General features: G+C 36.3%; 1 protein-coding gene across 5 annotated transcripts in view; it reads right to left on the bottom strand.

Moving 5' to 3' along the window:
* Positions 1-11,020, bottom strand: part of LOC107103009 (collagen alpha-1(VII) chain-like) — a 91,652-nt gene that overhangs the window by 4,515 nt on the left and 76,117 nt on the right. For all 5 annotated transcript variants that reach the window (XM_015402504.1, XM_015402507.1, XM_015402505.1 and 2 more), the window contains 7 exons: positions 7,263-7,289; positions 7,121-7,180; positions 6,614-6,739; positions 6,411-6,482; positions 2,359-2,394; positions 1,389-1,448; positions 1,111-1,281 (listed from right to left, as the gene is read on the bottom strand). In XM_015402504.1, coding sequence (XP_015257990.1) covers positions 1,222-1,281; positions 1,389-1,448; positions 2,359-2,394; positions 6,411-6,482; positions 6,614-6,739; positions 7,121-7,180; positions 7,263-7,289 — 441 coding nt within the window. In that variant the 3' untranslated portion in view covers positions 1,111-1,221. The remainder of the gene's footprint in view (positions 1-1,110; positions 1,282-1,388; positions 1,449-2,358; positions 2,395-6,410; positions 6,483-6,613; positions 6,740-7,120; positions 7,181-7,262; positions 7,290-11,020) is intronic.

Genomic DNA, 11,020 nt, shown 5'->3' with positions numbered 1-11,020 from the left:
GTGAGTGTATACTGTGCTGTACTATAGTTCAGTGTGTGTTAAAATTTAATAAAAAATATTTTGGAAAAAAAGAAAAGCTTGTATGAGCAATGCAAGCAGCAATTTTTAAACAGGCCGTATATGAAGAGAAATGGGCTCATGCATGCTGTCGCACGTGTTTAATAGGCGTTCTGTCTCGAGAGCAGATTCAGTTTGTGCATGTGCATTTTTTTTTAAGTGGAGGGAGCTGGGCCTTTTAAAAATATGCAAAAATCCTCCCCTATACCTTTAAGAGGCTTTTAATGTAAAATGTAAAACTTTTAATTCTTTTGCTTTAAAGAAAGGGCAAAGCATGTTTTCCAAAGCAGTATAAAAACTTCTCAAGCACTTTACTCTCTGAGCTTACTTTACTGAAAAGGGAAGTCTTAAAGTCTGCATGCAAACACAATCGTGGATTTATTTTGACTTGTTTATCAGATAACTTTCCTACAAAATGCCTACATTTCTATTTGATATATTATCCTTAATCTGCCATCTAACCTCAATGATAACCGTGAGTCATAATACAATAGAAACATACTCATCACATCACCTGTCATCATTAAAGTGACAAATCTGGTTTAATTACAACATAAGTATTTATCTAAAGCATCATTAAGCAGCTACTTTAACTCTGCTTTCATCACCAAAATGTTTTGAAATCCATTTGGAGAATGTTTAAGCAACAAGGTTGCAGTTTCAATCAAGTCCCTTTTTCTGGAGGGAATGATCCATGAATCCACTTTTTTTTTTTTTTTTTTTTTTTTTTTTTTTTTTTTTACTTATTTGTGTTTCTTTGGAATAAAATCATACTATTCAGATATTTTATGGCTCTCTGCAGTGTCGACATTATTTTTCTATTGCTGCATTTCTTTTTAAAGTTTTCATCACATAACAAGCAATCTAAAATAAATCACAACAAACTAAGCCCTTTATCTATAATAATGCATCATGCAACATAACCTTTCCTTAATGATAAATTTTAATATAAGAAATTATTTAAACCCTTAATTCCCTTCAAACATGCATGAAGATAAGGGGGCAGCCAGGAGCTTATTTCAAAAGATCTCCTTGATGTAAATGCCCTCTCACCTTTTCTCCTTTGCTACCACGTAAGCCTTTTGGACCCTAATTAGAAGAAATAAAAAAGCAAAAGAATCGAACAAACAGAGAGGAATGTTTGCTACAGTATTTATGAAGAATTTAAAAGATCCTCACAATAAGACCCGGAGTTCCTTTATTGCCTGGTGTGCCCTTTTCCCCCTAAAAAGGAATGTAACAATCATCATAAATTGATATCTCATAAAGAAATACCTATAAGGACTTAAACTGGATCAAGAGAAGATGAGACACTGTATGAAAGAGCTCACCGTTCTCCCTGGTGGACCAGGCAACCCTCTAGCACCAGGCTGTCCTGGAATGCCATCACCCTGATGACACAATTGTGTGTTTATTATTATTTAACAGAGAATAATAATAATAAAAGAACTCTTAAAAACTAAAAAATTATATGCAGTGTTCAACTCCAACAGCTCTTAAGTGAGCATTGAAATAGTTAATTGTGTTTGACAGGGATCAGAAATCAGAGACCAAATCAGGAATGAGACTTTGAACCACAGTATGAGTCAGAAAATCAATGGGCAACCAGTAAGTCTGAAGCTTTTAGTTTATATACTAATGAGCTGAAACAAGTACATTTTATAAGAATGGTTGCAGCAATGAAAATATTATCGTTTCAGGAATGCTGTTGTAAATAGTCAGTTGGTTTGGCCTTGATGCCTCAATGACTAAATCTTATCTAGACTTGGACTAAGGTTAGGGTTAGGTGCTACAAGACAACCTGCTGTTATTTGCTATAAAGATCACAATGCTTATGCCATGGGTATCAAACCGGTAAAAAAATGTTTCTTTACAAAAAATAAGGGAAAAATTATGAGGGGATTCTAAGCATCGAACAACAGTTTCAGACTTGCCATAGCAGACTAAAAACACACAACATTTTAATCAGTAGAATAAAATACAAAATAAACCTTGTAGATTTTGTTGATTTTCATGCATTCAAACACTAAAGAAATGCATTTAAGAACAGACAAAGTGTAGCGTGAGCCAGTGGTTCAATAATATCCAAAGCATTGGTGCATACTGTATATATGATTTATGCAGACTTTAAGTGTTTTCCATGCCAGTTTTAATTACCATTGTACTCTGGCTGGGAAGAGAATTCACTACATTCTCATTATTTAGACTGTGAGGCTGAAATTTTAAACTTATACTGCAAATCTGGAAATCAAAATAAAAAATTTATGATTTTTGCAATGCAACCAAGGACTGTGTTAATACCTTTTCTCCTTTAACACCAGGTAATCCAGGAAGACCCTTAAAAGAGGACATGAAAACTTTAGCTTTCATGTGGTCCACTTAGGTATGGTATTGTAAAAGGTTAAAATTGGTTTAAAAACTGCTAATTTCACATGATAGCAAAAACCTAAACAATTAATGTAAAGAAAATAGGACACCGTATTAATTCTTAATCTGTTTATAAACCAATGTTCCTATATTGATGTTTAGTTTAACTTAAATAAGGTGAGGTACCTGAACTAAGAAAAATTAAGTTGTTTTACTTAAAAAAAAGGTGCTTTATGATGAGCCTACTTCTGATGCATAATGCAGGAATGTATTAAAGCCAGCCTTTGGGTGAGATAACTTCAGTGAGATGATTCATGTAACCATCAATCAGTCTCTGACATTGGTCTAAGGAATGTTTGCCCCTTGAATCCTTGAATTCGCCTGAGAGGTGTTTGAGAAGTGTCTTTCATGTAAAGACAGTTTCAAGTCACCGTACAGAATCTTAATAAGACCCAGAATTTGGCTTTAGGACTTGATGTCTTAGTTTTCAGCCAATCCTTGCTGAATTTACTGGTACACTTGTAGACAAAATTGTTGTTATCCCTCTTTTAATTTAAGAAAATCGTACACTGGTCACAGAAACGCCCTGAATCTGAAAAAAGTAATATTAAACAAAACTTCTATGAAAATGAACAAATTAAAGTCAGACATTGCTTTTTAACCATGCTTCAACAGAATAATAAAAAAAATAAACCCATTAAACAGGCCTTGACAAAAATAATGGAAACTCTAGAAAAAAACTGAAAACACTGTGACAGTAGGAACATGTGAAATCAAGGTGTGTCCACTAATTGGCATCACAGGTGTTAATCTTGTAATCAGTCAGTGGGGCTATATAAAGGGGTTCAAGCAGTCACTGGGTGTTTTCGATTTCAGAGGTTGCATCCTCCAAGGACCCAGTCTATCTGTGCTGGGGTCCTTCAAGGTCCATGAAAATAAGGACTTCGGAAGAGTTTGGTTATGGATTCAAACAGGTCCAGCCTTCTCGGGCTTTCATGCGCGTGCGCTCTGTTGCCTGGCAACCATGACAGTTGACACAAAAAGCAGGTAAAGAATGAGTACCAAACTTCTCATTACTGTTCTGTTTGCTAATTACATTGTTGAGGAGCTTCAGCAGCAGTACCATTGTCATGAATATCAGATTTATAGTCCCCACACTGCACAGATATTGTAATCTCTGCTTAAATGTCAGCCAAACTAATTTCAACAGGGAAGGAAAAAAAAAAACTTTCAATAAACCAAACATAACCCACCACATATCCGACTCAATAACTATTTAAAGCACCTAGTTTCATTAATTTCAGACGGAACTATTTACATACTTGTATTATACTAAACTGCACTTACAATATTCACCACTGTTTGGCGCCATTTCCCCTTTTCCTCTGAGCACAGAGCAGCTGGCCTGCTTGCACTTGCAATGAATCAGGGGATACCCAAGGCTATGTAGGACAAAATGGGCAAAAAGAAGGCTGCATTCATCGGCCCCATAAGTAGGAGTCTTCCAATCAAAACAGGCCAAGGCATTGCGCTACGAAGAAATCGGCCAACAAATCTGGCCTTCAGAGGATGCAGCCACTGAATTCAAACTTAGCAGCTATACTGTTTCGTGGCATGGTGTATACCACACTCAACATGGACTACAGCAAGCAAAGGAAAACGTTCTCTGAGGAGAATTGAAAAAAACTATAGACTAGCAAATTAAAGGTAAAGACTATTTGACCGGCTGCTCAGTGGCGCACTGGGTAGCACTGCTGCCTTGCAGCAAGAGTTCTTTCTGGGGTCTTTCTGCATTGAGTTTACATGTTCTCCCTGTGCATGTGTTGGTTCAAAAAACATGACTGTTAAGTTAATTGAGCTTAGGTGGTTAAATTCTTCTTAGGTGTGAGTGTGTGCGTGAATGGTTGTTTGTCTCTGTGTTCCCCTGCGGTGGACTGGCGACCTGTCCAGGGTGTACCCTGCCTCTTGCCCATTGACGCCTGAAGAACCAGAACCCCTCGTGACCTCACTTGGGATTAAACGTGTTGGATGGATGGATGGACTATAAGACCATTTTCAAGCAGATGATGGCTAAAATTGCACATATTATTCAGAAATTTAAGATCCGTATGTCTGCAGCCAACCTCCCTGGATGAGTAAAACTGATGAATCAGAGAGATGGTAACATGGTAAAAAAAGATCCCTGAAAAATTTTAAAGAGATTAAAGGTAAACTTCAAGCTCTAAAACCATTGGCGTCAGATCGTACCATCCCCCGTTGTTTGAACGAAAGCGGACTCAAGGAGTTATTATTGAAAACAAATCATAAGAACTAAAATTTGTAGGAACGCATGTAGACAAGTCACAAATTGAATGTCATAGACCAAGACAAAAATGTAACTTTTTGCAAAAGACACATCAGCTCTCTGTTCAAAGTCAGAAAACTGAAGCATATCAATAAAAGAACGTTGTCCCTACTGTGAAACATGGAGGAAGCTCTGCTGTGCACTGGGGCTGCTTTGCTTCATCTGGCACAGGGTGTCTTGAATCTCTGCAGGGTACAATGAAATCTAAAGACCATTGAGGAACTCTAGAAAGAAATGTGCTATCCCGTGTCAGAAAGCTTGGTGTCATGGGTCTTGCAACAAAATACTGACACACAACTAAAAACACCAGAGAATGACTAAGAAGAAACCGTTAAACAGACTTGAAAGGCTCCTGTCCTAAATCATATTGAGCATCTCTGGAGGAGCTGAAACATGATGCCTGGAAAAGGAACCCTTCAAACTTTTCATGAAAAGTTACAGGATATTTTTTTAATGCAGTGATTGATTCTTAAGGTTGTGCACCTAAACATTAGGTTAAGGGTACCATCATTTTCCTCTAGGTTTCATGTTTTTTTTATTTTTTATTTTTATCACTCTGTTGAAGCATTACAAGCATTTGAAAAACAATGTCTTACTATAATTTGTTCCTTTTTATAGAACATTTTATTTATTATTACTTGTGTCAGATTCTAACTCAATCTGTCAATTTTCAACCAATGTCATTTCTCTGGCTGTACATACTGACAGGTTTATTTGGTGGAGGTTTTTTTTGCTATTTATGTTCAGGTGAATTTAGTTAGTTTGGATATTGGTGTTTCGTTTGGTTTATGTTAACTAGTCTCTTTTGTGTGTATTTAGTTTATTCATTTATTGTTGTTTGTCAAATTGTCTCAAATAAATTCCTATTCATTCATTCAAATTATTTCTGTGAAAATTGTTGTTTTTTTCCGCCATTACAGAGCGGTACCAATTATTTCGTCCACATGTGTATGTTTCAGTTGTTCAGGTCTGTTGTAAATCTTATTTTTCTCCCTAGAAAGTCACATATTTTTCTCAAGGATCTTCTGATATACAGGATTTCAGAGTGGATTATATAAGGGTAATCTTGCCAGATCCTACAGCAGCAAAGCTTCCCCAAGACATCCCTAATCAATCTCCATAACTCACAGCTGGTATAATATTTTCTTCCCTGAAAATTGGATATTTGTTTCCTTCTTCTATTTAAGTTAAATTCCTGTGGTCTTTACCTGATCACACAAGTCCTGTGATTTCTTTTTAGGAGTTTTGGAAACTTCCTTTTGTAACTTCTTGTATATCCTACCCCTATGGAATATAGTCAGATGGATTTGGATGCCTTCTAGTTACAAAATATTTTCAATTCTGACTGATTTCAGATAATTTACAACTTCATCAATCCCCTTACTAAACTTACAAACTTGTGCCATATTTGTAAGGGCCTGATATTCCGTGTATGCCTGATAAAGTTTGTTTGTTTGACCAGTTTTAGTTATTTGTTCAGTTTTAGTTATTTGACAAGTTTTTTCTGTTAAAATGTATAAGAATTATTTCAAATTCATCTATTTTTATATACAACAGGCTTATATAGGGTGTCCTATCTTGTTCTCTTAATAAAACTGAAATGAAAAGATAAGAATATGAGATAAAGGAAAGTATTTTATACATCAGGTCCTGGTGGCCCTCTAGGTCCTGGAGGTCCAGATGATCCATTCTTCCCTCTTTTACCCCGTTCACCCTACATTTATAGAAAATCTTTATTGAATAAAGTCTATATACATTTATAGAAATTAAATATCAAATATGCAGATTTATTCAACAGAGAGATTAGCTCAAAGTGCTTTTGTTACTATTTTTATGAGGATTTACATCTCTGCCTGGTTCTCCTGGGTCACCGGGATGCCCCTTAAATCCTGGGGAGCCATGAATTCCTGCATTTCCACGAATACCTTGGATGCCCTGCGCTCCTGGAGGTCCTGGTTCTCCTGGCTCACCCTGAGGGAGCATGGCAAACCAATATGAGAAAAGATAAAATCTTACGAATTGAAAGATTACAAGACAAACACTCAGATAACCACTTGTTACATGCAACGTGATTATTTAGCTCCTTCATCACATTTGAATAATTGGATTCAGCTCAAGTCATTCTAGCGAATGAAAAGCTCAAGCACAAGTTAAAAACGTGGGGGTGAGCCACAGGACCAATTAATTTCCTCAAATTAAAACTGCAGTGAGAAACAAAATTAATTAAAACAAATGTTATAGAAGACTGCATGGATGAATTGATGTTCCAAGAATTTAACTTCCAAGAAGTAAGTTGTCAATTATTTGTTGGAGTAATGTTGGTATGTTTACTGTATATAGGGAATTTTTTACCTTTTGCCCTGGAGGACCAGCTTGTCCCTCTGGTCCTCTATGGCCAATGCCTGGCTCACCCTAAAAAAACAAAAACAGGTAATTGTCTCCAATATATTGACAACAAATACATGTGGTGATACAATTTTACCAAAAGCTTTACCTTTTGTCCTTTTTCACCAATTTCACCCTGAAAAGTATAATAAAGATTGCATAGTTGAAGAAATTAAATGAAGAATGACAACTTTTTATTTTCACCCAAATCAGCAAATTCAAAGGAATTACACAAAAAAACAAGGGTTGTCAGCATGTTTAACAAGGGGAATTATTAATGTCTGCTTTAATCTGTCTCAGAGTCATACAGAAATAGAGCAGAGACATCAAAGGATGGTGTTACTGACAGGCGAGACGGGAGACATGCTCTCCCTGAGCTCCGATAGCCATTATATTTTTATGAACTGGTGGCCCATTTCATGCAGCAAATATTGATCTTGGTTTATGTCCACATGATGATAACAACACTGACTTCAGTATAATCTGTGCAAGAATAAACATGACTCATCAAAAATAATCACATTATAACAGTTTTTCTATTTTTATTTGTCAAATTACAACCATAAACCCAAAGGTATTCTATTAGGTTTGTATTAAAAGTTAATCTATTTCAGTAAGAGCTGAAATTAATGGATGAGGGAACATTATTTTTCAAGAATTTTATAACAAATACATGAAGAGAGGTCTACATTTATTTTAAGACAACTTTAATCTTGTAGTATTGATATCCAAAGCCACCAACTGACCTCCAACAATAGCTAATTATTTAACAGAAAAAAATCAATGCGTTTCTATGTTGTTTTAGTGAAAACAGCTCTAGGTGTTCTGATTGGACGGAGAGTGTCTATAAAAATCTATCTCGAGGTGTTGGTACAGATTCTTGAACTAAAGTCTGGTTTGAATATTACAATGTTTCTATTTAAATCAATCCACTGTACCTCTGGCAATAAATGATGTCATGCTGGAAAGTGAACCCCTGTTATTTCAGTCTTTGTAGATTTAACTACACAGGGTGTTTTGCATGGTTTGATTTGCCACCTCCCTTACATAGCTTGTGGCAAACTGCAAATGGAAAATCATATGAATTTCCTGCATAAAGACTTTGTTCATCTATGCCTAAGAATTCAACTGCCCAGTCCTAAGCTTTGGATCTTTGCAACTCTTACATTGCTACCACGTTGCTTCTTAAACCAATGGTTGTCACGTTCTTGGTTCTGTTTTGTTTTACTTTGCTCCATGTTTTCTAGTTTCATTGGTTTAATTTCTATTTTGTTGTATTTTCTGGATATATTTGAGTTCTTAGGTTGTAATTTGTTGCCCTCTTGTGTGTTGGACTTCTTTTCCCTAGCTTCTTCCTAGACTCCTCTCTTCACACCTGCTCCCAATCTGCTTGTTAGTCCTCTCTTTGTTCCGCCATAAATATACTCCTTGTGCAGTTCCGCAGTGCTGGTTTCTCGTCTTACCTCGTCTCTCCTCGCCTTTCCCTGACTCCACATGCTCTCTCCCCCTGATGTCTCCATGTGTCACAATGGGCCATTGTTACTTGTATGTTGGCCAAAGTAGCAGCTAAACACAGGATCTGGTTTTCTACTTTGGTTTATTTTTGTTGTTTTGGGTGAACTGGATTTGTTTGGGTTGTGGTTCTTTGTTTGGCCACATCTTGTTTTCATTTTTGTAAAAAGGTAAATTGATTTCACTTTACAATATTTTGTTTTTGTTTAACTATTCATAAAAGGGACATTCATGGCTTAAAGATTTAAAATATTTTGAAATACTCACCTCTGCTGTTTCACTCTCCAAGCAGGTGTGCACAGGACTGTACCCTTGGATAATTTAAGAGAGGGGAGATTGATCTGATGTATGGTGTTTTCTTTATTGAGTTTGAGTATTTGTTTGGATTGAATTAAAATATTTGTTTCTGTATTGATTGGTAAAAGTATTTCTTAAGTAGTTGTTTGTTTAAACCAAAATTTCCTTTTCTTCTTATTGGGAAGCTGAACAGCCTTTTAAAAATGGTTTCTTTCAATTTAGTTCCTCCTCTATTTAAGAAACATGTCTGCCATTGTTCTTGGTTGGTGTGGTTTGGTTGATGTCCTGCACAAGAAGAAATTAAAGTTTTGTCTGCTGAAAACTCTACAAAGCATGTTCTTCTTTCAACCAGTTTGGGTCCCACCTCCAAGACTGCTTGGCCTCCTGACAAGCATGTGACACCATGTTTCTGGTTTGTTTTACATCTTTCATGTTGGATTTTTGGATTTCTGCCTATGTTACCTGTGTTAATACATTAAAACAATCGCAAGAACTCACCCCTGCCTCTCAGCCTCTGTATTTGGGTCCTCTAACCTCAAACCGAACCCTGATAATGGTGTCCTTCTCCACTTTGGGTAGACAGCCATCTCTAGGTTGAATGTGTAACTGTACCATGCATTTTAATATGATAAATGATGAAGAAGGCTTAATGTATACCATAGCATCCACCACATAGTTCAGTCTTCTATGTGCTCCTTCATCTTGCAGCAAAAAGCATTTAGGTCATGGTTGGGAAATTATGAAAGTTTTAAATTAATGCAGAAAAGATTGATGTGATATACTTCCCTGAGACAGTGTTTGTTTGTTTGTTCTTATTTTTTTATTGAGTTAAATTCAATTATTACAATTTTTTTTTAAATAAAGATGCCCTAAACCTGAAAAACATGCTTCTAAATTGGACCACGTCTGTTGTAGCAGGATAGGCAGTGTTGGCTCTTTAAATGTGTCTGGACTAAAATATCCAACCACCTGATGAACTATCATCTGTCTTTTACATGATGTCAATCAACACAATATCCAGATAGTTACTAATCAGAAAATAGACATGACGCTTCGGGGAATAAAGGGAAAGCTGAACTCTGTGCAACACTGATGGGTGCCAATAACTATCCAGGAAATGACAAGCTAGATTAACACAACAAAAAGGGTTTCCTGTATAAATATATCTTCATAACTGCTTAGTGCGCTGCTTCATATGACTAAACTGCTTAATACACAGTTAATCTCTGATGACCTGTTATCATCCATTCACATAATTCTATGCTTATCAAAATAATAAACATTTCAATCAAAATGTTGCTACACTAGAGGCTAAATTGTCTTGATGGCCTTTTACACCCTAATGACAGTTTTAACAAGACATTTGCACTCATCAAGGGAGGGACTGTCGTTTCAATTTGGGCTTGAAATAATACATTTTATGTGGCCTAACAAAAAATTCCAAGTTTTTAGAATTGCACAGGTCTTACAAATTCCCTGTAATGCAAAAGGGATAAAAAATATACATTGTCTTGTACATAGCTTGTCTAATTTAGATGTTAGAGATCGGCCTGTTTTTCAGTATAGTCCTGTTTCTCTGACTGTGGCTGGCTAGATGTGCCCTCTTTATCCTCTGAGATGGGAGCTGCCTCAGAGCTTGTCTGCCTGGCATTGGAGTTTCCTGGATAGAGACACCTGCGGAGCTATTTCACAGTTGCCTTTTGTATCTCCCAGGTCTCCCTTGAAAAATATATTTTATCTCAAGGGACTTCCTGGTAAAATAAAGGTAAAATAAAATAAAATCTCTGCTTTTACTATATCTCTGCTTCTGTCTTCTTGAACCCCAGTCGGCCTCAGCAGATGGCCGCTCACACTGAGCCTGGTTCTGCTGCAGGTTTCTTCCTGTTAAAAGGGAGTTTTTCCTCTCCACTGTCGCTTCAAGCATGCTTAGTGTGAGGGATTGCTGAAGATTCAATGAGTTGATGCAATCAACTGGTTTTCCTTAAATAGAAAACTTTGAATAGCGCTATATAGATAAACTGAATTGAATTGACAAGGCAATTTAATATAGCAAAATGT

This window comes from Cyprinodon variegatus, unplaced genomic scaffold (assembly GCF_000732505.1).
Source record: "Cyprinodon variegatus isolate N-32 unplaced genomic scaffold, C_variegatus-1.0 Scaffold1360, whole genome shotgun sequence".
Taxonomy (NCBI): domain Eukaryota; kingdom Metazoa; phylum Chordata; class Actinopteri; order Cyprinodontiformes; family Cyprinodontidae; genus Cyprinodon; species Cyprinodon variegatus.
Note: the sequence above shows the minus strand (reverse complement) of the source record. Positions and strands in the feature narration are given on the sequence as shown.